This window comes from Drosophila bipectinata, chromosome 3L, assembly GCF_030179905.1.
Source record: "Drosophila bipectinata strain 14024-0381.07 chromosome 3L, DbipHiC1v2, whole genome shotgun sequence".
NCBI lineage: Eukaryota > Metazoa > Arthropoda > Insecta > Diptera > Drosophilidae > Drosophila > Drosophila bipectinata.
The window spans coordinates 2,410,403-2,434,695 of NC_091738.1; the positions used below are offsets into that span (position 1 = coordinate 2,410,403).

The window sequence follows — 24,293 nt, forward strand, 5'->3', positions numbered from 1 at the left end:
TTATTCTTCTAATTTCACGAGCCCGGCTCTACGTCAAATCAAGAGCGTGTGCGAATCACAGCAGCTGATACATCAGCTGTTAAGAAACTCGAACCAGGTTGGCAGACCCAAGCCAATGCGACGCCATTTTCTTTTCGAATTTCGAACCTTTTTGTCAGATTTCACAAAAGCCAGACAGACTTTGTTAAAGAGCGTGATATACCACCGATTACCCCAAGTAAATTATATATAAATGCGAAGCACTAGTCAGCTAGACGATTGAACCCAAGGCGGCGTGCATTTCGCGAGGCGAACGCTGCAGACGACCGCTGAAAATTACGTGAATCAGCATAAAGCATATTGGCATTTTAATTTGCGTGAATCCTGCGACACCTCGTGCAAAGATGGTCAATTCGTCTGGCAGCGAGGATGGCCAGCTGCGGAGCCCCAACGATGGGCATTATCACAGGTGTGTATTCCAAATGGGGTCTTGGGAAAACCAAGATTGGGTTTTTCATATGCGATTCTTGAAAAATTGTTGCTGCATACACACGAAGGCTTACATATACACACAAGTGCTGACAGTTTAGCGGGATTTTTGAAGCTAAATTCTTTAGCTGTTTTTTGCTTTCTTTTTCATTAAACTAAAATATTATAGTTTCGTCAAAAAAAAAAATATTAAATTGTCCTTTAATTTTATTTTAAACTAAATATTTAATTATTTTAACTAATATGCTACCTTAAGTGTGTATGGAGCGGCTGAGCAATTTTTCGCCAACCATCTTTATCCGTTGACTTTAACGAGTTTTACATGCTAATTCTATAATATCGAAAAATTTGCGTTTGTAAAAAATCAAAAAAAAAAAGAACATTCGCCCCCTCAAAATATCATCCCAACATACCTTTCGTGCTTGTTTGTTCTATGTTACAATAACAAAAAATATATAAAAAATACCACAACCAAAAAAAAAGTAAATAAATAGAAAAACAAACCAATTATTGACGATTAAAATTATTGAATTTCTTGTACCGTTTAATTGACTTGACTTTTTTCATTGCAAATAGGCCAAAAAGTGTGTACTTGTCCCATGACCGAGGCGCGCGATGGCCAACAACAATACCTAATAATAATATCATAATAAAAAACCAACAAAGCTATTATAAAAACAAAAAATACCAATACCAAACAAAAAATGAAATCAATATGCAAAATTCGAGTTTAAAACCGTGCACCTACAGTGGCGACGGGAGAAAGCCTCTCCATCTCCATCTCCTGGCCGGTGGGACGAAATCTTCTCAAGCCATCGACGCTAATCTGGCTTGACCCGCTGACTAATGTTATGAATATGTTTCGAGAAACTGAGAATTGAGAATCGGATTGAGAGATCAGATCACTATATATGCTCCGAACCGAACCGATCTCGCTCATGGGCTGCTGGCGGTAAATTGTAAACAGTAAACCAAGTCAATCAATCACACACAATATTGTACTATCTTTGCTAATGCCTCTTTCCAAGTCCTGTCTGAATATTTCTCGTGTCTCTTTGTCTCTCAAAAAGATAGCTCCCATTCCCAGCAGGTTGCGCAGTCAGTCGTGTAAGTGTTTGCATTTTACAGCCCCTGGGAGTCTCGGAGCTCCGAGCTCTGCGGAACAGTTTAGCCCTAGCCCTGGATCCGGGATTCAGGTGAGTACTTCTTTTGATTGCACTCTAGAGTGGATCGATTTTCCCACATCTGGTGGAGCTGGTGGTACCTAGTCTTTTCCACAATTTCAAGGTAAAAGCTTGAGAGTTTAAAGTGCTGTGATGAATGTAAATTGCATTTATGAATGTTGAAAGTCTTGTAAGTTGGAAAATATTTAAATTTAAAGAGAAGTTCCTTTGCCACGCACCTACATTTTTAGTTTCTTTTAAAATTATATGCCTAACTAATGTAATTATAGAGTCTAGAAAGTACCACACCATCCCCATTCTTGTAAAAACTTTAGATTCAGAATTCAAAGATTATAACCCAAAGAAATCGAACCACTTTACCTCACTCGTTGCTGCTCGGATACTCATTATTCGTTCGAGCAGCTCTGATCCGAATGCTTCAAAGAAACACTTAACCCCATTCCGTTGAAATACTGCACCAATGTTTCTGTACTTAATCTTGAAAGAATTCCAGAGCTAGCCGGAACTAAGCCGCTTCGAGGCGCTCCAGGGGTCAGTGTAAAATGTAACTCGCAACAACGACTGCAGCAATGTGCAACCTGCTACGCGGAACATGCAACAAGTACCAGGGTCAGAGCAGCGCCTAGTCAAGGGTCACGGCCACATCGGTCCAGGCATCGGTCCAGAATCATCAGCAGATGGGACACCACATATAGCATGACACCATAATTTTGGACTTTCTCTCTTACTTTTAGCGCTGGTGAGGATGAGGAGCACGAAGCGGACGCCGATGCGCTGTACATACAACCACCGCAAGCGAGCAGGGAATCGGGATCCGGTTCCAGGAGAGAGAAGAAGAAACATTCCCGCGAACGCCGGCGTCACAAGGAACGGGAGAATGTGGGAGGCGGGCTAGAGCGCGATCATCGTTACGATTATCGGACCAGGGAGGATCCATACCACCAGCACCACCACCGAGAACGTGTCCACCATCTGAGCCACGCCTACCACTACCAACAGCCGCAGCCGGCGCCCCAGCAGCCGCTTCCGGCCATCGGTTACGCCCATCAACACCACCATCATCAGCAGCATTTAAGCGGAGCGAGAGCTGCTCCCCGGGGAGACTATCATTCCTATCCGTCTAGCTATCATTCAACCAGTCGGCACGCGGACTATCCCATGGAGGAGCCGCCTCGCCGAAGCAGTAAATACGTGGAGAGCAAGGATGCCGAAAGCCTCGAGCAGGATCTGCGCTCCAGGCTGCTGAAGAAACGGCACAACTATGTCAAGGATTACGAGTCGGAGGAAAACTACGAGCGAGGCGAAAGGGATAGAGAGCGGGAGCGAGACCGGGAACGGGGTCGCAAGGAGCGGGATCGAAGTGCTCGAGCCCACAAGCAGAGCCGCCACGATCGCGTGATCGAGCTGCTTGACAGCCCCGAGGCAGAGTCGCAGCCTCAGCAGCACAAGTCCCATCGGAAGTGGCGCGACGATACAGAAGTCAGCCGCCGGAAGGTGACCGAAGATCCGGAGCAGTCGGCACGGAGGGAAAAGATGCTAGCGGCCGAACGGGAGAACCGCCAGCGGAAGCAGAACGCCCGCGAGGAGTTGGAGGCCCGCCGAGAGCTCTTGCGTGAGCGGAACGAACACAGCGATGCACTAAGTCCAACGGCAGTAGCTGCCAGTGTCACCGCAGGCTTGAATATCGTGAAGAGGAAGTCAAAGGACAGCTATGACCGGGACATCAAGCACAAGAAGCGACGCGAAGAGGTGGAGGTGATTCGGGACGATGACGAGGAAAGTGAGGAGAGCGACTCCAATGAGGAGGAACGCGAGGAGGACAGCGCGGAAAGCGAGAGCGAGTCGGGCAGCGATGAAAGCTACGCCAGCAAGAAGAAGAGCAAGAGAAAATCAAAGTCTCAAGCCGTGGATGACGACGACGAAGATCTGCCCCTGCCCGATAGTCCTCTGAGCGTTGGCGAACTGTACAAGTCCCCTAAGCACCGCCCCCGGTCTCGGTCCGTTAGTTCCAAGAGCAGCTCCCAGTCTAGTCGCAGCAGCCGCTCTCGATCTCGTTCCAGGAGTCGCAGCAGCCTCGACGATGATGAAGAGGATCAACGGGCAGGATCTCCCAGCAGCAGCACCCGCAGTGAGGAGCGTGGAATGGCTCAGCAGGTTGAGGAGAAGCCCGATGAGAAACTCAAGGAGCGAGCTCAGAAATCTCTCGAGGATCAGCCGCCCTGCGACGACAAGGGTGTGCCGCTCCCGAACTACTACCCCGGAGTGCAGGGCTGTCGCTCGGTGGAGGAGTTTCAATGCTTGAATCGCATCGAGGAAGGTACCTACGGAGTCGTTTATAGAGCTAAGGATAAGAGGACCAATGAGATTGTGGCTCTGAAACGCTTGAAAATGGAGAAGGAAAAGGAGGGTTTCCCCATCACATCCCTCAGAGAAATAAACACGCTGCTCAAGGGGCAGCATCCGAATATAGTTACTGTGCGCGAGATCGTAGTCGGTTCCAACATGGACAAAATCTTCATTGTTATGGACTACGTGGAGCACGACCTCAAGTCGCTCATGGAGACTATGAAGAACCGCAAGCAGAGCTTCTTTCCAGGAGAGGTTAAGTGCCTCACACAGCAGCTTTTGCTGGCGGTGGCCCATCTCCATGACAACTGGATTTTGCATCGCGACCTGAAGACCTCCAATCTGTTGTTGTCCCACAAGGGCATCCTCAAAGTGGGCGACTTTGGATTGGCCCGCGAGTATGGCTCGCCGATCAAGAAGTACACATCGCTGGTGGTCACGCTGTGGTATCGTGCCCCGGAGCTACTCCTCTGCTCGCCGGTCTACTCAACGCCCATCGACGTGTGGTCGGTGGGCTGCATTTTCGCCGAGTTCCTCCAGATGCTGCCCCTGTTTCCGGGCAAGACCGAAATCGATGAACTAAATCGGATATTTAAGGTAAAGATAAGCTAGCATTATATATTAATTCCTATACTAACTCCGACTTACCTTTGCAGGAACTTGGCACTCCCAACGAGAAGGTCTGGCCCGGCTACACTGACCTGCCGGCAGTGAAGAACATGCTGTCGCAAAACTCACAGTTCACCGAATATCCCGTCTCGCAGCTGCGCAAGCACTTCCAGGAGAAGACCTCCGACATGGGCCTGTCGCTTCTTCAGGGCCTCCTAACGTACGACCCGAAACAAAGACTGACGGCCGACGCAGCCCTGAAGCACACCTACTTCAAGGAGCTGCCCCTGCCCATCGATCCGTCTATGTTCCCCACCTGGCCGGCGAAGAGTGAGCTGGGCGTTCGCAAGGCGCAGGCCTCCTCGCCCAAGCCGCCGTCGGGTGGTTCGCAATTCAAGCAGCTGGGCCGGGATGAGCCCATCGTCACGGGGCCGGGCAACAAGCTATCCTCTGGCATCATTACAGGGAACAAGAAGAGCCACGGTGCTGGGGCCTCGTCGGCCAGCACGGGATTCGTACTCAACGCTGGTCTCACCCAGCGTCAACTGGCCATGGGACCGGGATTCAGCCTGAAGTTCTGATTCGAGTCCGGGCTGGGACTGTGTGTTTTTAGCCAATTACGATTAAGAATAAGTGTTATGTATAGTTAGAGATGTAAGTAAAAAATTTCGTTTAATTGTATGTGTATAAATATTGTTCCATATATAATTTTAAAAGCCATACAAACGCAATGTTTTTGGATTCGAAAACCAAGTGGGATGGGCTAACAAATTAGGCATTCGTTTTAAATAAGTAACTATTTAAAATATTTATGGTTCATTGGCTAAAAGGACTTTTATTCAACATTTGTATAAAAAATATTTCGTTTCTCAAGAGGTGTGTGATGTTCCTAGAATCGTAAATGGATGAATCCCCATGCTTGTTCAGTATCGACAGTGTAGCCCACCCTAGACCCCATCCTGTAACTTTAAAACTTAACCTATGGAAATACTTTCTGCCACGTTGAGGTCTCTAGGTTGACCACAGATAGAAGTAAGTGCTTTGCCACGTTGGAATGTAGTCCTTCAGGGGTCCGGCCACCACCTTCGTAATGGGAATGGTGTTGCCCAAAAAGTCAATTATCCTCTCCAATCGCGACTTGGTGAAGCTGTCGTAAAACGGAGACCGGACCAAGAAGTACAGAATGTTGATGCAGCGCCTGCTTAGCTCCAGCTTCTGTTGCTTGGACATTAGGTCACGGTGCTGGCGGTACAGGTGAATGCTATACAGATCCACGGAGAGCGCCACGATGTACTGCTTCCAACTGCGTCGGCCAAACAAGCCCATGGCGGCCAAGTGAATGAGCGGCTTTGAAATGTACAGGTACTCAGCTTGGACCAGTTCCCGGGGAATCTGCGTCTTCACCGCCTCATTGTTTTCCACGTGGAGCTTAAAATCGCGATACTGCAGCGGCGGAGCACCTTCCACTTTGCGGATCAGGCGACCGGAGCGCTTCAGCTGAAAGGTTATGGAGTGCTGAGATTGGGGAATAACTTCGCTGGGCGCCGCCTCCTCTTTCGATTTCTTGTTAAGGGCTCGGCGATTAAGAGAGGCAATCGGAGGTGAGGTGATTATATCCGCTGTGGAGTGCTTCAAGATAAACAAACGGCCGGCCGCCTTGACGGCCTGGATCAGCGCTATCACCAGCCATTTGCCCGTCTGACCGAGCACCCGGCGCGCCGATATCTCGATGAACACCTCACTGTACTCGAGCGTCGTCAACATGACCTTTAGACGGTAGCAAAGTTTCGACTGCATTCGCACCGCCGAGTTCTCCTTGGCATGGCGCGCCCTCTCGATGATCCGGTCGTTGTAGAACACCAGCATGTTGGAGAGGGTGTAGACCAGCTCGCTGACCACATTCGAGCTGGATATCCGTCCTGAAAACCGACCAAAAGTTGCATCACCTAAGCTTATCTCTCATAATTTATGAATCCTACCTGCTATGAAGTAGGAGACCCACTTGGCAGTGGTTTCGAAGTCGCCCACCACGTCCGGGTTCTTGGCCACCCAAGCCTCGTAAGCCTTCAGCAAGCCCTTCAGGGAGTCCATTTCGTAGAAAGGTTTCGTAAAATGTCTGATGTTCGGTGATCGAATCTAATAAATACAGAATGTGCGGCTGAAGGTAAATCAAATGCTGCAGCTCTGGAGTTCAAAACGCGTTAGGGGATTTTTAATAGCGAGGGTTTTTTATTTTTAACCGATATTTTTGTTTCGGAAATATTAAAAATAATATTTTTTAAGACTTCGATTTGGGGAGTTCTCCAGAAGTTAAATAAAATGTTAAAGATCCATAAATAATATTTTTTTTATATTAAATAATCGCTGCAACTCTCTAGAACTTAAGGTAGTTTTTGGGACTTCCCCCACAAAAGAAAAATAATTTATTGAAAAATATCACACATTTATTGAAGTTTTCTAACTTCTAGCTAAAAGTTTACATAAAATTAAAGCCTAAAGTTTTGATATCCTTCGGTTCGATTCATTCCTGCGAGTGATGATCCTTTGATTGTAGTTAATGATCAAATTTTTCGAAACCATCGCTATAAAAGCCACGGAAGAGACGTTACCTAAAACAAGCAAGATATTTTATTGCAAATTACAATTTTAATTCCATTCTGTTACCTGAGAAATAAAGGGTCACCCACTTCAAGATCTTAAAATCACCTGCCAGTTTTGGGTACTCGGCCACCCAATCTTCATAGGCGTCCTGAATTTTTTTCAATTCTGAACGAATATTTTTAACAAAGTCTGCATTAAGCAGATCTTTATTTTCCCAATCCAAAATAGTGGACATTTTTTTGTAAATTCCGCCAAAAATAATTACAAAAACAAGATGTAAACAAACAACAAAATTTTTCTAGAGATGGACAATTACCATGTTTATTTTTTGTATTACTAAAGTATAATAATATTTAAAACTTTGAATTAATTTTAAAATTTGTTTGTAGAACTCATAAATAATAATTATTCTTTATTCCTAATGACTTAATTGGCTTTAATTGTAAATATCCAATTTATTTTCATCTGCACTGATACCTGACGCGTTAGGGTATTTGTTACCTCCCGCACACCTTTGTTGTTGTGTTTGTGATTAGCGAGCGAAGTGCGACTGACTCTGGGGTCGTTCCGTTCGGATTTTACTGACAAAATTGAATTAAGAGTCGATATAAAAATGTCCGGAAACAACACGGACACTGGGGACACCACGGCCATCATGTCAAGCACGTCTTTGCAGAACGATTTCGAGACGGGCGAGGACCAACTGCCCCGCGAGTCTTTGGTAAGGCTCTGTTGATGTAACCCCCGCGAGTTTGTCTAATCTCTAATCCACTTTAAACGCAGATAACGACTGCAGTTAGCTTTCTACAGAACACCAAAGTGCGCCACACTACCCTTATCCAGAAGCAGCAGTTCCTGCGGTCCAAAGGTCTGACTGCCCACGAGATCCAGCTGGCCTGCGAGCGGGCCGGCGTCTTCACCCAGGATCCCAATAACTTTAATCCGAATATCAACTCCAATCCCAACACTGTCATAAGCATAGGGTCTCAGCTCCAGGCGCTGCAGCCCCAGCCATCCGCCTTCGTGCGGATCCGGGAACTGATCCACTCAGCGGCATTACTCAGTGGAGTGGTGTACGCCGTCTACCTCTTCTGGAAGGTGAGTGTTTCAGCATCAATGAGGAGTCCAAAGATCAGTTCTTCTCATAAATTGGTGTTGCTTAATTGGAGTTCCAATCTAAACCCAGAATAACTGCTTGTGGCCATGAAAGTATGGCTAATTTTGTACCTTCTCGAAATGAAACAAAGATTTCCTAATGATCACCTTTGTTTTGATTTAATTTGTGACTCACGAATTTATTTTCAGAAATACATTGCTCCCTACCTATTTGGCAAGCCGAAGAAGAAGCCCGTGGACGAGGCGCTGGACGATATAGACCGGAAAGTGGAAACACGGACCAGCGAGCTCAACAAAGAGATCTCTGCAGTCAAGGATCTGATCTCTAGTCAGCAGCGGGATCAGGCCCAGCACCTGAACCGGGAATTCAACAACTTCCGCAGTGACCTCGATGCCATCAAGGGTCTCCTTCTGAACAGAAAACAGTTTGCCGGCCCGGTGGCCCCTCTGTCAGTGCCATCCATTCCCGCCTGGCAGCTGGCGGGCTCTCCCCACCACCGACACCGTCACAGCCAGTCAGACGACAATGAGAAGGGCGACGATGCCGGCTCCGGATCTGGCTCGTCGGAGACCGAGGTGGTGACCAAAAACAGTGACTCCAGCCTGGAGATCATGTAATGTAATAGGCGGACGTTGAGCTATAGGATCGTTTGTAAATTGATTTTCCCCTGAATGCCTTTGAGACTTGGTTTTTGCTTTGCGTTTATAGCATTTAAGTTTTCTTTATAGTCAACAGCTAATCCATATCCAAAATTACATACACACATTCACATATACACTCTTATGCGATACGATGTCTATATAATATAATAATAATAAAAAAGTTTACATAATAACAGGTTTGAATTAAAGAAACTGTTCGATTAAGCGCAAAAATGCTTTTGTGTTATCTTTTTTTCACTTTAGTCGGATACATATGGGGTGTGGGTTGGTGTGGGGTGTGGATTGTGGGTGGTGGCATATTGTTTTAGTTTATTATTTAAGGCTTAAATGTTAATTGGTTTCTAAAAATGTTGCCGAGTGCTACTTTCTATAAATTGGCTAAATTCCCATTAGTTTTGGTTGAAGAATCTGCCCAGAGGAGTTTCGAATTGGTAACTCATCCGGACTATCTTTCGGGTTTAATTAATTGTTTGTTGTGCGGTGCGTAGTAATGGTATTGTATTAATTACAAATTTGGTTCTCTGCGCAATCCGTATTATATCTCTTAGTTTTAACTTCTCTACTTACTTTAGGTATTGTTTTTATTGATTTGTACAGGCGATAGTGTATTATTTAGTTAATCGCGTTCCATAATTCTTTAAAAGTAATTGTATCCTAGTACGTTAATAGTCTCACAAAAGATTGTTAAGGGCATATAGTTCGTTTTCGAAAGGGTTTTATTTTAATTTTCATTTATTTATTTGTATATTTATTTATTTTTTTTTTTCGAATGGAAAACCATTGTGAACCTAAAACAAGGATAGAGAACCAACACACTACCCACACTGAGTATGCATACTAAGTCTTTTGCTGGGTAGCTCGGCCCCTCTTTATTGGGCATCTCGGTTACATAAGATAATCTACGGCCACGCCGACACTATCAACTATTTCAAATTAAATACAACATATTTACAATTAATTTTAACTTGCGAACGGGGCAATACCAGCAGCCAATGGCCAAGAAATGTGTAAATTTAAAAACTAAAGCCTTGGAAAAAAATATGTATAAAGAAAATATTGCGTTGTCTTCCATGTTATGGAGCTTTTAAAAACTTGCAGGTTGCAATCTGATGAACCGGATTTTAAAAAAATAATTAGGTGCCTAATTATGTATCCCTAATTTATGCTAATAGAAGGAAACACAACAGTGGCACCAGGCCCGAAACATGGTAAAAAATAGACTCCTCTATGGATTGCGGAATCCCTTCAGGGGATTCATTTTAGACGGCTGAATTAATGACCTGTGCCTGCGAAGAGGCTGTGCTGCTAATGCTAGTCGCTTGGCCGAATGCTGACCCAGCTCCGGACGCTGCCGATGTGCTCGCCGTGGCCGTTATACTCACCGCCGCCGACGTGGCCGATGACCCACCATCCGGATAACCGCCAGAGGCCGGCGCCGGCGACAGGGACATTGTGGAGGACGACGGCGAGGAGCAGTCGCTCTGAACACTCATTGTGGGCGAGGCGGCCACCAGATTGCTGCTACTTGAAGTGTTGCTGATGGTCATCGGGAACTGTGGTGGCGGATTTCCGGTGGGCGTGTGGGGCGACAGCGGGGAACTGGTCGACGGTGACGGGCTACTGCTCGTGCTAGTTGTAACAGCTGACGATGAGCTGTTGCTATTGATGCCACTGTTCGTCGTCGGCGTTCCCAGTACCGAAGTGGACGATGTGGAAGGTGGCGTGGCTGTCAACGGCGATTGCTGGCTGGGATTCACTCCTGATGACTGGGCAACCGCTGCGGCCCGCTCACGCTCCCTGTCTCGTTGCGGGCGAAATGCCTCGCGCAGCGCCTCCACTCGGATCTCGTTGGGTCCCCAGCGGGCGTAGCCAGCGCTGTTCTGCAGCCACACCACTTGGGTGCCCTGCATGCACTTCACCAGCACGTCGGACCTGCAAAGACTGTATTAGAATCATGTTTATGGTGGCTTTAAGATAATCACATATACTTTTGCATCATGTGCTGGTAGCCGTGCCTGTATTCGTGAGCCATTCCCAGAACCACCATGGACCGTCGCTTGTACATGCTGTCATCCAGCTTGGATATACTCTTCCACTCCGGTAGAAATACAATGAAGCTATTGATGGAATCAAATATTATTTTTGTCTTGTTTGTGATTAACCTTAGGTCCTTACCTTAAGGGCTCCATTGTGTCGGTAAGCAGCTTGTCGATGTGCATCAAGGAGGCCTCTATCAACTCCTCGCAATGGGGAGGATTCACTTGGAACGATCCCGAAACGGGCTTGAAATCCAAGAAGGGTCTATAATTAAGAGCAAGTGTATCAGTTTAAAGTTGTTAGATAGACATTTTGTGTAATCCTTACCCTCTGGATCCAAAGTAGGCATCCGTGTCGGCAAAAGCTGAGCAGTACTGCCGGAAATAGGAGTTGAACGGCGAGGCGAAGCACTCGAAGCTCACTCCAAAGTGGCGGTGCAGGCACTCAAACACTGGAACCGGCAACGCGGCCTGGGTAAGCTCCGCCTCCTGTGATGAGTTGAGGGCATTGCCCAGGAAGGTTTGGTACCTCTTCAGCAGACACCACACGCGTCCGATGAACAGGTCGAACTTTTTGTCGTCGAAACAGTTATGGCGATAGAGCTGCTCCAGCTTTTGCAGATAGGTGAGGTTGATGTACTGCGCATCCGGCTGGTTTATGGTGGCGGGAGTGTATTTGATGATCATATGGTCGCGATCCTGCAGATACTCGATCGCTGGCATTCTCGGCGATGGAACGGCAAACTGGATGGGATAGCACCACACTTTCTTGAGGTGAGGAGGCGGCGGCGGAGGTGTCGGTTCCGGTATACCATGCTCCTTCAGCAGCTGTAGATGACGCTCGCGAATCTTCCGGGCATGGTCCGCCGAGTGGTGGTAGATCTTGACGCAGAGAGTCTCTACCGAGCTCTTGACCGTTTCCACCAGATGCGGCTCACATTGGCGCTTCAAGTGGGCCAGGCGATCCTGGAAATCCTCGTAGCTGGCGCCCACTGTCCGCCTCAGCCATTGGAAGGTGTCCTCCACGTTCCACTTGACCACCTTTTTGGACTCGGCTGGCGCCGAACGGGATTCGATAATCTGCTTAGCTGCCTCTGCGTAGCGGGAGAGCTGCTTCCGGGCATCCCCCGTGAACTTCGGTTTAACAATTTTGATCGGAATATCGGACATGATTTCCCGGTACATGGAGCTGGATATCTCGGGCAGGCAACTGCTGGGCAACAGCGGATCGCATCCAGTGTCGATAACCTTGCGCTCCATTAGCCAACGATTGAAAGAATCCCTCGGCGCTTTGATGTTCTCCCTTCGCATGCAAAGGTCCTCGTAGGTTTTCAACAGCTTCATGCTGAACGCCGCCCGCAGAGCCTCAATCTCCGGATGCGGCTGCGGGAGAAGAGTTGGAGGTCGCTCCACAATTACCGCATTGGTGCACACCTCCAAGTCCCAGGGACCGGCCAACACAAATTTCTTCATTGGGGGCCCGCCGCCGACATGATGCTGATGATTCGAATGGATGTGCATGTCGTCCGAGGGTCTCCGCTTCAGATGATGGTGTTGCTGCTGCTGTTGGTGCATATTCGGGGTCACGGGCGTGGAACCACCGGCATGACAAATGCCCAGCGGATCGGTGAGCGGATCGAATGGCCTGGTGCCGGGCATCTCCCACAGGGATTCTCCGGTAACTTTGTTCCAGTAGTAGGGACGATTCTCTCGCTTAGACCAGAACTTGCGCCATCCCTGATTCACCAGCTCCGCAGTGAGCTCCTCACCATATCCGCCGGGCCCTAGGGTAGGTGGTCCTTGTGGAGTGTGTGCCATGGTCTCCAGCGGAGAAGGAGCATGTGTTTTTGTGGGTGTCGAGGGGGAGGAGCAGCTTGCCACCGGCGAACTTCCCGCCCCAGGTCCCGGAGTGTCCGACATTATGGGTCCGGTGACCGTGGGAGCTCCTGCCGTCGGTGAGGGCGCAATGTTATTGGAGCTACTTGCCGTCAACTGATCCCAGGCACTCTGCGACGCCGAGGAGGAGGTGCTGGCCACAGCTGGCGAGGATCCCACTCCCGGGGTGCCCGTCGACGCAATCACAGAACTGGCCAGGCCCCCTGCCCCCGACAGGTTGTGCAGGTTGCTATTGTTGTTGGCCGCCATTCCGTGTGCTAATCTGCCAGAAAGAGGTAAACAATAACAAATGTTTACAAAAGTGAGAGAGTAAGTCGGGCAGAGATTGAGAGAGAGAGAGAGAGTGAAGGCGGAGCGAAGATGTGTACTCATTTTAACAGAGATGGCTTCTAGGCTTATTTAAATTTAAATCTTTTTATAATATATTAAAGTTCAGAGATGATAATCTTAGGATATTGCACAACTATTTACACAACATAAAACTTCAAATAAAGCTTTGATTTTTATTGAGACTTTACTTTTTAAAATTAAATCTAAATTAAATTTTAAATAAACTTTAGAGAACAAATACATTTTCTTTCTCAGCTTATTATTGCACAAAAATGTTTGCTTTTAAATGATTCATAATTTAGCCAGAAAAAAGCCAACAGCGCTCTGCCAACAGCAGATAATGAAATCGAAGAAACCACCACCGGAGAGCTATAACTGGCGTTATAGTCGAAACAGTCGAAAACGACACTCAGCGAAGCGAGATCGGGGGCGCGCACGACGTGATGCGTGTGGATCGTGGGGTCAGCGGGGAAATCAGAGTTCAAGATTTGGACGGAATGTCCAAAGGAATTTTAGGATAATTTTAGGGATTGGGATGAAATCATTCCAACGGTCCAACCCCACCCCCCCCCGCTTTGAAACAAAAACAAACTTTGGCGCATGGCCGAATACGAAAAAAAAAAAGAGCGCAAGAGAGGAGAGCGTAACAAATGACAACAGCTCTCTCGAACGAATGAGAAATCAAAACAAATTGCAAAAGAATAGAGATTTTCCGACGTCTCCTTTGCCTCGCCTTCGCTGGGTTATGTGTATATGTTTTGACGAGCGTGTACCTACACCGCCACAGGCGAATGGAAAATATACAAAATTATTTGCTGCACTCGAACACACTGATTCACAGGCATACACTTGGCACTCTTCGAGAGTGCAGTATGCATTATGCACGCTATAAACAATTGCGGAAAAAAATAGCACTTGGTTTCGTGGCCCCCGTTGGCTGATGGCTACGTCATAGCACTAAAATAATGGCGCGCTTTTTTTCAGCACACACATTTCTGTATAAACAAATTCGCTTAAATTAAAGAAAAAACCATAATCAATTAAGTTTTGCGAGTATCGTTTAATTTAGAACTATTTGCCAGGGAGCATTCGCATTAGATCAGAGTTACGGGGAGAATAAACAACATTCTGAGTGCAACGAAAATTTCTCTACACTTTCTTTTTGTAGGCACGGCACATCAATATTTTCCATTTTATATACGCCTGCTATGCCTGGCATCATCGTGTGGCCATATATCTTTAAAACGCCACAAAACTCACCTATTTTCAACTATCCTATTCAGATAAACACACGCTATGTGTTTGCAAACATTTAGGCGTGCTCTAAGCGCACGAATTCCCGCGATTTTCTACAGAAATTTGTAAATAAATTCTTCTGAAATTCTTTTTCAGCGACGAAACGGGGCAGTCGATTAGAGATGGCCTTCCTCGCGATTCTCTTTGCGCAGGGGTGTATCGATAGGTAGCCTGTCAGGGCTGCTATCAGTGAGCGTTATCGATGGTTTCGGGGGTGTTTTGGAATGTAACTATTTATTTTTAACTCATAGCTTGCAGCTTAAGGCAAATTTCTATGCTAATATTGAGATCTGGCTTGAACCTATTGATAAGGCGCAACAAGTTGAATTTTTTCGCTTTCGAATTGTTCGATTCCAGTTCGTAGAGGGTGTAAAGGTTGACCAGCAAGCTTTCGTTTAGGTATTTTTGTGGGTTCAGGTTGATGGCGCGTTCGTAAAGATTTATTGCGTCCTTCAGCTTCCCGGCGTACAACAGACACACTCCCATGTTGTTCAGGATCATTGTGTTGCCGGAATCCAGGTGAAGCGCTTTTTGGAATATCACATACGCCTCGGGAAAATCGTTTTTAGCCACTGCTATTAGACCTTTGTCCACCAGGTCTCTAAGGTCGGGAGTGGTGTTGCTGGTTGGAATAAGAATGGTATTTTGTAAACTTTTTATGACCATAAAATATACACTTACATTTCTCGTAACCTCCTCGAGACTGCAAACTTCTGTTCGGCTCCGAAAATATCACCGATTTGAAGATAAATTCGTCCCCAGGCGGAGTACAATGCCCTCTGGTTCTCCTTGCTCAGGTTGGAACGTTTAAGAAGGGTGCCCTCCATTATGTCGTCAATCATACTGAATTTTTTCATCTAAAATTCATGGTTCAATAAAGCAATCGATGTTATTTCAACATCCCTTACCATTAATCCACAATTAATGATCGAATGTAATACTCGTTCACACCGTCTTTGCCAAAACTCCTCCGCCGTCTTGTTTCGCTGCTGGATGTAGTGCTCTTTGATTTCCCTGCTGGTCACGTGCAGTTCCGAAAGTCTGTCCAACGCTATGTGGGGCTTACCCATGTAAATGGGCAGCTCCGCAAGCAAAAGTCGGAACGAAAAGCAGGCAATAGACCCACTCTTGCCGTTATACATTTCCGGATAGAAGTCGTAGAAAACGTCTGGGCTGTTGAGTTGTCCAAAGGGTTCGGCCTCGGTGTTTAGCAGTTCAAACTCTCCCAGTTTGGCCAAGAGAGCGAGGCGGGTGAACCACAGCTGCAGGGAGTGAGGAGAGTGCTTGGCCGGCTGACCAGCTCTTCCGTATCCTTGGCCATAAATGGTCAGCAAGCGGCCAGTCAAGTTCACAGCCGTGCGATAGCAACCCGCCTGGATCAAGGTTCTTAGGCCGCGTTCATCCTGAGTAACGTCATCAACGAGGAGTATCTTGCGGTAAGCCAACTCAGAGTCTCCCAGGTGCTGAGTCACCGCAACAACTATGGGATCAGGCTAAAATGAGGAACAATTGGTTAAAAAGAATCCATTTTTTGTGGAATAACCATTGTATTTGCTACCAAATCGTTTTGTAGGTGTATACCCGGCATTATGAGTTTTCCCGCCTCATTTTCCGTCGGCAACTCCCACAAGTTTCGCACTTCGTCGCTGACTTTGATGAAATCCGCCGTGTCCACCTCAGGAGTCTCCACATATTCAGGTGGGTGGAAAAATCCGGAGAATGTGTTGGACATCATGTTGCTGCTGGCGCTGTTGGAACTGCCAGTCGAACTGCTGTCTGCCGGTGCCTCCTTCGACTTTGGTTTGTTAGTCAGCTCATCAAAAAAACTAGGCGGATCGTTAGCAAAGTACTCGCTGAGATTAGATTTATTTTTATTTGACATTTCTTGTTTTACTTTTGGTGCTAAAAATAGTGTGACCCTTTATCAACCCCTTTATCGCCAATAATTAGAAACATCGATAACTGTAACAGGAGCTGTCGATTACACTTAAGAAGAGTGCTATCGGTTTTATTCATCGTTTCTTCCCCGTCTCGAATGTTATCAAGTTGAATAGTGGCGCGTAAAAAAGCTGGTAAAGGATGCATTTTAATATCGAATTTGTCCAGTAAACGATAATGTTTATGGAAAGCTTTATTTTATAAGTCATTCAGGGATAAGAATCTTTTCTTAATCGTATCTTTTCTTTGTAGAATACTTCCTTGAACTAAAAAGAATCTCCAAACTAATAATATCCCATATTCTCTGGGTACAATCCTTCATATAAGTTCCAAGACTTAAATTATCCATTTTAGCCTACTATTTAAATTCAGGGTACCCAATTTTATTATTTATATTTAATTACCCAAAGATTATTTCAGGCACCTATTCAGGAATTAAAAAGAACTGAAATAAAATTCAGAATAATACCCATTAAAAGTTGTTAAAGTATAGATTTGGAATTTATTGAACTATGTTTACTATATTTATTTATTTAATTATTATTATTGTACAATACATAAAGCAAAAATTAGTTTATTCTAAAGCTAACGAATATGTGCCATTTGATGACCAATTTTCCATATTATTTCTTTCACTCCTAACATAAACACGCATTATTTACACGAAAAACCAGCATCGCATGGATCGCGGTTTATTGCCCGTTGAAAATCGTTTCGGGATAATAGCTTGGGGCATTGAACATGCGCGGGAAGCCATTGCCGTCCAGTTGGCCTACGGGCAGGACTGACATAATATCACTGGAATGAAATAAAAAAAATGTCAATACTATAAATTAAATAATGAAAAATCCTAATTAAATGTTATGTTTGAATAATAAACAAATGTTCTTAGGAATATCTAAAAAAAAATCATAAAAACTTGTGCAATAAAAAACTAAACTCCATTTTCTTATCTGAATAATTTGTTTTCGAGTTGTACATTTTTTACCCTATAGGTTTCAACAAAAACAACACATTTAGTCCACTTGTGTGTGCTGCAATTTGACGCCCGTGGAGAGGCTTGGAGGGCGGAGCAGGGCATTGTAGAGGCGGGATGGAGCGGCACATGCTACACGCATGCGCTGCGTTAGGAGCCGGGCACGTCCCGAGTCCCTTGGCTCTATAAATATGCATAGGACCGGGCAAGGAGCCGGTCGAAATTGGACATAAAACACGCTCAAGTGGGCCGACTGGACGCACAAGTGCTTTACGGTCACTTACAAACGATTTTTAATGCCAATTCCAAAACAATTGATTATATTCGTTCGGATTTCGTATTCCGAAGTTATGTTCTAGGGCGGGCGTAGTGCTCAAGTGTTGAATGAATTGTTTTACGAGTTATGCGGAAATGGAAATGTGCCTGTCGGGTTTTAGGTTCTCTTTTTTGCCTTTGGACCAAATGGAGTTTAAAGTCCACTGAGTTCGGGGAACAAACAAATACAAATATTATTTGAGATACTTCGTAAAAAATATTAGAGTAAGGCCTCTTCTTCGGTTTAGGAAAAAATAATCATAAACTTACGGTCTCTGCTGTGGCGTACGATCCCTTTGGCGACGGTTCTTAAACCAGTTGGAGACCTGTGTCAACGTAAGACCCGTCTTCTTGGCCAGCGTCTTCTTCTCGTCGGGAGTGGGGTATCGATTGGTGAGGTAACAGTCCTTGAGGGCGTTCCGGGACTTTTCCTTGAAACAGTAGACTGTCTCCTCACCATCCCAGATGGTTTTGGGCAAAGGATACTTTTTCCTCAGCCGGTATTTGTCCACGGCTCCGAGGGGCCGTCCGCGTACCTTTTCCGCCTCCTTGTAGTGGGCCTTGAACCACAGATTCTGCAGATCCACGTGGTATTTGATGGAGAAACAGTGCGTCTCCAGGAGGTTGTATAGCTCGTGGAACTGGCCCAGGTTGTAGGCCACCATGGCTCTGGCCCGGAGGACACTCTCGTTGGTCTTGAAGAATTCGCTGGGCGGCAGGCTGCACAGAAAGGTAGTCAGCTTTTCAATGTCCCCCTTCTGTTGAAGGGCCTCACACATGCATTGGATCTGTGGAGGTAGTTTTCATTAAAGTTAGTATTATAATGCCTGTTTTATATATCTTATAAATGATGTCTAATTTTAATGATTTTCCTACCTGATCCGTTGAAAATTGCAACATTTTCGCATCGATGGGAAAACTGCCTACGGCGGACATGTTGTGGGCTGCCGTGAGATTGGATATAAGGTGTCCCCCAGTACTGGATGTCCCACCCAGGCCACTGCCGTTCCTCTGCAAGCCTCCGCACATGGAGTCCGTCTTTGTATTCCCATTAAGATCCCCCAGATTTCCGGCATTGCCATTCTCGAATATGATGCTGTTCAGGCTGGGATAGTGGGTGGGTGTGGTGGAGGCTGTGGGCGGGGGAGACTTGTCATAGTCGTTGGTGATATCCTGGAATCGTCGCTCCAACAGGTGATCCTTTTCCGCTCCCTCGTAGGGGAATTTGTCTAATTGCAGCACAGTTTTGCAAGACAAGTTGCCACGATATCCTGAAAGAAAGGTATTGCTTATATTCGGACTATTTGTTTTCTTAATTCATATAATATTTTCATCTGATACTCTGCATTATTTTCGTTCTTTCTCACGTGCTACTTCGGTGGTCAATGGAAAAGCCCCCAAACTTCCCCTCGAAGCCCCGCTGAGCAGAATGTGACTAATCGACTTGCCGAAATGACCGAAGCGATCGTCGTCTTTCGACACCTCAGACGGGGACTGTGGATCATATTGAGGCCCGAAAGAGACATCATGCTTATAAATGCGATATGCTACCATATATGTATGTATAAATAAATAAATATTCATACGTATTGATGCAGCTTTGGATATGTAAATATTATAAAACACAGTGCATTTGATGTGCATTGCTTACCATTGCCAAAATAGGCTTCGAATTCTGAGTGCCCTAACTTGAGGAGTATTTACTTTTTAAAAAAATTTAAATAAATATTTATTTCTAACAAGAATAGGTGTAATTTGATGAAGAAAATTAAAACTCTGTGATTGGTCCATAATAAAAATCAAATAAATATTCTCCAAAAATTGCATAAAACTCCAACATGCACTCTATATGTACATGCAGTCCTCAAAAATGTGACATTCTCAGCAGAATTTAATAATCCCAGGCTTTAATTGTTTATGCAGCGCCTCAATGACGCCTCTGTCCCGTAACTTGATATAAATATATTGTCTTGTCGCTAGCCTCTCTTCCCCGATAAGGCTAGACCTAGTTTGAATCTGGATATAGGATATGCATGTGGATATTTCCACAAAAATGGATGGTGGATGTGGATAACTAACCAGCATTTGGCAGGAAGAGCGAGCCGTAGGCCATCGGCGAACTGAGATTATCCTGCTGGGCGGCCGAGTGGTCCGAGGAGGTGCCGCCGGAACTCGTAGAGTCCAGATCTCCATTGATCGAGACGGACAGATTGTTGGTGTCCATGTTTTTTTCAAACATTTTTCAGTTTTGTTCAAATTTTGATTTATTTTGTTTTAATTTATCACTTGATATGGAAGTTTTATTGCTACCAATTCCGATAGATATATTTTTGAAACTTAATAGATCATTTTAGATTCAATATAGCAATTTGTGCTTTATTTAATTACTATATTTGATGATTAATTTTTTAAAACCTCTTAGATTCACTTTCAAAACTTTTTATGTTTATAATTACACTTGAATTTGCATTGGCTCTTTTGTTTATAAAATCGATTAGCTTTTTATTTTTTTATCTCTTAGATATTCACTTTTTGCTTGATATTTTATATATTTTTTCAAAACTTTATTCAACACCAGTAGCCTTTATTTTTTTTTTAATTAATTGTAGAACGTCTCTCGCCTTGGCGTCTTGACGCGACCGCTCTTCAAACTCAACTGCAAGCGGAAGGTGGCTAAAAATTGAAAATCATTGAACAATGAGCTGCATTCCCAAGGCTGTGCCTGGTTCCATTCCGCTGTGTTCTCGTTCGCCTGCGGAACGCGTGGCACAGTGGGACAGACACCGTTAACTGGTTGCCAGCCATCCGGGCTACTTAGGGGTAGTTCCGTTTCCGTTTCGTCCTTTGTTTGGTGGGCGTGTTCACTTGTCAGCCATTTTGTGTTCATTATCTCTTCGAGATGGGCTAAATTTTTGTTTTTTTTTTATTTATTATCTAAGGGCAGAGCAGAGTCTTGGATTTGGAAACATCATGACCTTATTAGCTTTTGGGGGTATCTAATGAATGCCCGTACATATATACTGGGTTCTGGGAATTTACATCGAATTTCTGTGACTTTGTTATGTTTTTTTTGCTAGCACTGTTGAAAGTCAACATTTTCTGTTGGCTTTTAAAGGCTCTTATTACTTCAGACACCAGAAGACCTAAGATTTGAATGTATATCTTACTGGTTTGTTTTTGAATTTATTTATTAAATTAATTAGTTTAAAACGAACAATAAAATGAAATAGTTTTATAGATTATGGTATAAAATTAATAAAATAAAATACCTGTTATTTTGTATACCTACTTTAACTCAATAAATTTAAACTCTATAAGACCTCATAACACCTGTGACCCAATATTATCTCTTTCCTTCACACACCTTTACCGATTACCAGTGAAAGGATATAAAACTGTAATAATGCCCGGGGTGACGATGATGTCTGTGACAAATCTGGGTTCTTTTGGGACCGTGTAGAGGGGATTTAGCTGTGTGACGAAATCATCAACCCTCCCAATTTGATGCTTAATGAATTCCCTTCAACAACAAACAAAATCCGAGGAGTGCTCCTGTTTCTGTTCCTGTTCCTGGGGGCAACGCAATTGTTTGGCCTTTTTGTGGGATTGTCACCTTTGTCATGTCACTTTTATTTCATTTTATTTCATCACACCATTTCGAGTTGAATGCAGTTGCCGAGGAGAGTTTTGTAATTGAAATTTGATCCCATTAGATGAGCAGCAGCAGCAGCATTTCTCAGTCAAAGGAAGAATTTTCCCAAACCCAGCCTCAGTCGAGCATCAAATTGCAGCAAAATCTGACTTTTTATACTCATTTTGTTTAAGCTGGAAACTATTTAAGACACAAAATGTGTAGTTTTTAGTCTTTTTCGTTTATTAAGTAATATGTTTTTTTAATGTTTAGTTGATTAATAAAATATACACTAAAGAAATAACTTTAGTGAAAAATTGACTTGCTTAGATTCTGAAACTAAGTTATAAAATCGTTTATAAAAAAGATTAAATTAAAGCTGGAGTTGTAGAACATTTTATTGAACTATAATTTATTTAAAATGTGTAATTTTTTTATTCTAAATATTTAAGGACTATAAATTTTATTTTAAAAAAATATCTAAGAGATAGATTATTTTGTTAAAATGCTTATGATATGTATTTTAGGTTATAATATTGTTTTAAAATATTTTATAAATATTCATACTTAAAATTCCTAATTAAATATTTAATTCAGCTTTTCTGTGATTTCCCTCACCCCTGATGGTATCCTGGCAACCCCCTGTCGGCGAGGTGTGCCCTATAATTGACCGCAGTGAAAGGATTGAAATCCCAGCCGGACTAATTCCATTATTAAAATCACGTGTCAGGACTTAGCGAGCTGTCAGGCTGAATCGAGCGAAGCTTTATGTTTTGTTATTTATTTTTTACAGCTCGGTGCAAATGCGTCTTTTGGTTCCCACACTATCGTGTTTAGCCGATCTAAGCAGATTTTTGCCTTCTGGTAGTCGTCTGGTGTCTGTTTCTTGAATAATGCAAGCGAGTGAATGCAATTTGCATTTCCACAAGTAGAGTTTTATTTTAAAATAATCTTTCTAATCATATTTTTTTTATTTTCTTCGTACATGTTTTAATCCAGACATCCTGTATGGTCTATAAGTACTTCCTTGGTCATCCTTTTTAAGTAGCTTCTCTCAAATTTCCGTACATTTCCCAACTTCTTGCATAACTAGCATTATAATTCTATCGAAAATACTAAGAAATTGCAAACACTTTACGGATAATCTCCTAACTATTACTCAATTTTCCATCTGACCCAAGGAATAAACCTGAGACAAGTTCTCAAATTGTCTATTTACTTGTAACTTCTTGCATAATCATTTGTGGCCGACCAGCCCATCGCTTTTCAATAGTTTTCCATTGTACTCCATTGTCCTGGTTGTCAACATTCAACAAATTGCTTAACTTCTCGCACAACCCAGACAGGACTCTACGTTCTGCCAGTAAGAGTATAAACCTGGCAGGTTAATCCCCAAATTCCCAGTTCCCGTTCCCGAGCATAAAATAGAGCAGCCCAGAAAACAGCTTAACAGCTGTAATCCCGAAATTACCGATCCCAACAAAACGTTTTGTAAGGTGTCACCTTGTCCTTATTATTCCGTCTGCTCCCATTCATGAGGAGGATTCCCTTATCCTCCTGTCGATCACACAATAATGGGCAAACCTAGGGATTATGTGTAGGAGGAGGTCTTTGTCTGGCGATGGAAAATGATTTTCGCACCTTTCGTTGAAAAGTAAAGAACTATTTGTTGGTATTACGTTCAGATATTTTATTGTAGAAATATAAAATAAAATCCAATTAATAGAACTAGATCTCAAAAACTGACTAATAATTTCCCCAAAAAGAAAACATTCCCCATCCTAGCAACACAAATCAATCAATGCTCTTGTATTTTCCGTATTTTGTCTTCATTAATTTTAAACATATGCTGAGAATTTCCACGGCTAATTGGGCGGCCTGAACACTTCTATGTGTCTGGTTCCCCCCATTCAGAAATCCGAAATCAGAGTTCCTAAAGGGGTGCTCTGTAAGACGATCCTTAGTTGGCAACAACCTCATTATTCTCATTAATGAAAGCTTCGCCGGTGTCTCCTTTCTCCACTCAACCGATAAATAATGCGAATCCCGGTTATCTTTCCACTTAATAGATATTCTCAGCTATTTTTATATATACATACTCCTACCTGCAATAGATTTGAATATGATAATTGATTGTTCTGTTTATGTTTTGAATGGGTTTCCAATGAAAACGAAAACTTGACCGGAATGGAAAGTAAATCCTCTGATATTTATCATTCTTTTTAGATCTTGATTGATTTCTTAGGAAAATGTGTCATTATGGAGTGGGAATGAAAGGATATTGATAAAATCATAAAACCATTCATAACTGGGATTTGTAGTTTCTATAGAAGAAATAGAGTTTTAAAACTGGTTTCCTTTTTTTTGATAAAAGTTAAAGAAATAGGCAAAATTCTAAATTAATTAAGGGCTTCGAAAAATTAAGTCTCGCGGGACACAATTAGTGTGTTTTATACTTTTTTTATTTTGGACATATGTTCCCCCTTTTCGAGTCCTGTAACCGGCCGCAAAATGAGCAAATAAATCATAAATGTTCCATTCAATGTAATTGAGCGCCGCACTCACCCCTAAGTCCTTGGGCTCGAGGGTCCAGGACGAGGTCCTTCCGCAGGGGAGGGAGTGTGTCACCATGGCTACAGTTCTGTGAAACAAGAAAAACAATGTAATCCGAGCTGGTTTTTTGGAATGTGCGTAATATTGTCAGAGTGTGGAGTAATGTGAAGTAAGAGGAATGGGATGCAAGGACTGGTTTCCGTAAAATAGGGGTTGCAATAGCTCCGCCCTCCACAGGAACCAGTGGGAATGAAACGCTCTCGAAGGACCTGAAACGAAGAAGGACATTTATTTATGTGGTATGGAGCAGTTAGGCATTTTAAATCGGAATTATA

General features: G+C 44.0%; 6 protein-coding genes and 1 long non-coding RNA gene across 10 annotated transcripts; 2 read left to right on the top strand and 5 right to left on the bottom strand.

Moving 5' to 3' along the window:
* Positions 1 to 27: 27 nt before the first annotated feature.
* Positions 28 to 5,333, top strand: Pitslre (cyclin dependent kinase 11B pitslre). Of its 2 annotated transcripts, XM_043210297.2 has the most exons (4): positions 28 to 448; positions 1,045 to 1,420; positions 2,387 to 4,595; positions 4,655 to 5,333. In XM_043210297.2, exons 2-4 carry the CDS (start codon positions 1,380 to 1,382, stop codon positions 5,186 to 5,188), a joined length of 2,784 nt encoding a protein of 927 aa, XP_043066232.1. In that variant the 5' UTR covers positions 28 to 448; positions 1,045 to 1,379; the 3' UTR covers positions 5,189 to 5,333. The 2 variants fall into 2 exon arrangements, with proteins under 2 accessions (XP_043066232.1, XP_017098384.2); XM_017242895.3 differs by lacking the exon at positions 1,045 to 1,420 and having other exon boundaries at positions 29 to 448.
* A 93-nt stretch (positions 5,334 to 5,426) lies between these two features.
* On the bottom strand, positions 5,427 to 6,798 carry Pex16 (peroxin 16). Its single transcript, XM_017242898.3, has 2 exons — positions 6,587 to 6,798; positions 5,427 to 6,526 (listed from the first exon to the last, which is right to left on the bottom strand). The coding sequence occupies exons 1-2, from the start codon at positions 6,696 to 6,698 to the stop codon at positions 5,619 to 5,621; spliced, it is 1,020 nt and encodes a 339-aa protein (XP_017098387.2). The 5' UTR covers positions 6,699 to 6,798; the 3' UTR covers positions 5,427 to 5,618.
* Positions 6,799 to 7,029: 231 nt separating this feature from the next.
* On the bottom strand, positions 7,030 to 7,328 carry LOC108126250 (uncharacterized). Its single transcript, XR_001773360.3, has 2 exons — positions 7,272 to 7,328; positions 7,030 to 7,216 (listed from the first exon to the last, which is right to left on the bottom strand). It is a non-coding gene; the product is annotated as an uncharacterized lncRNA (long non-coding RNA).
* Positions 7,329 to 7,718: 390 nt separating this feature from the next.
* On the top strand, positions 7,719 to 9,160 carry Pex14 (peroxin 14). The gene is made up of 3 exons (XM_017242923.3): positions 7,719 to 7,929; positions 7,992 to 8,306; positions 8,514 to 9,160. Exons 1-3 carry the CDS (start codon positions 7,822 to 7,824, stop codon positions 8,940 to 8,942), a joined length of 852 nt encoding a protein of 283 aa, XP_017098412.2. The 5' UTR covers positions 7,719 to 7,821; the 3' UTR covers positions 8,943 to 9,160.
* On the bottom strand, positions 9,014 to 14,650 carry Pcif1 (Phosphorylated CTD-interacting factor 1). Of its 3 annotated transcripts, none has more exons than XM_017242921.3 (5): positions 14,510 to 14,650; positions 11,352 to 13,181; positions 11,163 to 11,288; positions 10,976 to 11,104; positions 9,014 to 10,919 (listed from the first exon to the last, which is right to left on the bottom strand). In XM_017242921.3, the coding sequence occupies exons 2-5, from the start codon at positions 13,166 to 13,168 to the stop codon at positions 10,247 to 10,249; spliced, it is 2,745 nt and encodes a 914-aa protein (XP_017098410.2). In that variant the 5' UTR covers positions 13,169 to 13,181; positions 14,510 to 14,650; the 3' UTR covers positions 9,014 to 10,246. The 3 variants fall into 3 exon arrangements, with proteins under 3 accessions (XP_017098410.2, XP_017098409.2, XP_070136042.1); XM_017242920.3 differs by having other exon boundaries at positions 10,970 to 11,104; XM_070279941.1 differs by having other exon boundaries at positions 10,970 to 11,104; positions 11,352 to 13,176; positions 14,510 to 14,646.
* Positions 14,290 to 16,468, bottom strand: LOC108126370 (trafficking protein particle complex subunit 12). Its single transcript, XM_017242922.3, has 4 exons — positions 16,104 to 16,468; positions 15,454 to 16,038; positions 15,227 to 15,402; positions 14,290 to 15,167 (listed from the first exon to the last, which is right to left on the bottom strand). Exons 1-4 carry the CDS (start codon positions 16,425 to 16,427, stop codon positions 14,786 to 14,788), a joined length of 1,467 nt encoding a protein of 488 aa, XP_017098411.2. The 5' UTR covers positions 16,428 to 16,468; the 3' UTR covers positions 14,290 to 14,785.
* A 540-nt stretch (positions 16,469 to 17,008) lies between these two features.
* Positions 17,009 to 20,022, bottom strand: Six4 (homeobox protein six4). The gene is made up of 4 exons (XM_017242656.3): positions 19,854 to 20,022; positions 18,651 to 19,045; positions 18,045 to 18,562; positions 17,009 to 17,281 (listed from the first exon to the last, which is right to left on the bottom strand). Exons 1-4 carry the CDS (start codon positions 20,011 to 20,013, stop codon positions 17,176 to 17,178), a joined length of 1,179 nt encoding a protein of 392 aa, XP_017098145.2. The 5' UTR covers positions 20,014 to 20,022; the 3' UTR covers positions 17,009 to 17,175.
* Between the last annotated feature and the right edge of the window lie 4,271 nt (positions 20,023 to 24,293).

What these genes read in the sequence shown, in the direction of transcription:
- Pitslre (XM_017242895.3), top strand. Translation starts at nt 384, where the DNA reads ATGGTCAATTCGTCTGGCAGCGAGGATGGCCAGCTGCGGAGCCCCAAC. An exon ending in AACGATGGGCATTATCACAG is followed by an intron (nt 449 to 2,386) that starts GTGTGTATTCCA and finishes TCTTACTTTTAG; the next exon opens with CGCTGGTGAGGATGAGGAGC. An exon ending in AACTAAATCGGATATTTAAG is followed by an intron (nt 4,596 to 4,654) that starts GTAAAGATAAGC and finishes TTACCTTTGCAG; the next exon opens with GAACTTGGCACTCCCAACGA.
- Pex16 (XM_017242898.3), bottom strand. Translation starts at nt 6,698, where the DNA reads ATGGACTCCCTGAAGGGCTTGCTGAAGGCTTACGAGGCTTGGGTGGCC. An exon ending in GGTCTCCTACTTCATAGCAG is followed by an intron (nt 6,527 to 6,586) that starts GTAGGATTCATA and finishes GTCGGTTTTCAG; the next exon opens with GACGGATATCCAGCTCGAAT.
- Pex14 (XM_017242923.3), top strand. Translation starts at nt 7,822, where the DNA reads ATGTCCGGAAACAACACGGACACTGGGGACACCACGGCCATCATGTCA. An exon ending in AACTGCCCCGCGAGTCTTTG is followed by an intron (nt 7,930 to 7,991) that starts GTAAGGCTCTGT and finishes CTTTAAACGCAG; the next exon opens with ATAACGACTGCAGTTAGCTT. An exon ending in CCGTCTACCTCTTCTGGAAG is followed by an intron (nt 8,307 to 8,513) that starts GTGAGTGTTTCA and finishes ATTTATTTTCAG; the next exon opens with AAATACATTGCTCCCTACCT.
- Pcif1 (XM_017242920.3), bottom strand. Translation starts at nt 13,168, where the DNA reads ATGGCGGCCAACAACAATAGCAACCTGCACAACCTGTCGGGGGCAGGG. An exon ending in GACACAATGGAGCCCTTAAG is followed by an intron (nt 11,105 to 11,162) that starts GTAAGGACCTAA and finishes TTCCATCAATAG; the next exon opens with CTTCATTGTATTTCTACCGG. An exon ending in CACATGATGCAAAAGTATAT is followed by an intron (nt 10,920 to 10,969) that starts GTGATTATCTTA and finishes CAGTCTTTGCAG; the next exon opens with GTCCGACGTGCTGGTGAAGT.
- LOC108126370 (XM_017242922.3), bottom strand. Translation starts at nt 16,427, where the DNA reads ATGTCAAATAAAAATAAATCTAATCTCAGCGAGTACTTTGCTAACGAT. An exon ending in TACACCTACAAAACGATTTG is followed by an intron (nt 16,039 to 16,103) that starts GTAGCAAATACA and finishes TCCTCATTTTAG; the next exon opens with CCTGATCCCATAGTTGTTGC. An exon ending in TCATTAATTGTGGATTAATG is followed by an intron (nt 15,403 to 15,453) that starts GTAAGGGATGTT and finishes CATGAATTTTAG; the next exon opens with ATGAAAAAATTCAGTATGAT.
- Six4 (XM_017242656.3), bottom strand. Translation starts at nt 20,013, where the DNA reads ATGTTTGAAAAAAACATGGACACCAACAATCTGTCCGTCTCGATCAAT. An exon ending in GCTCTTCCTGCCAAATGCTG is followed by an intron (nt 19,046 to 19,853) that starts GTTAGTTATCCA and finishes CCTTTCTTTCAG; the next exon opens with GATATCGTGGCAACTTGTCT. An exon ending in TGCAATTTTCAACGGATCAG is followed by an intron (nt 18,563 to 18,650) that starts GTAGGAAAATCA and finishes CTACCTCCACAG; the next exon opens with ATCCAATGCATGTGTGAGGC.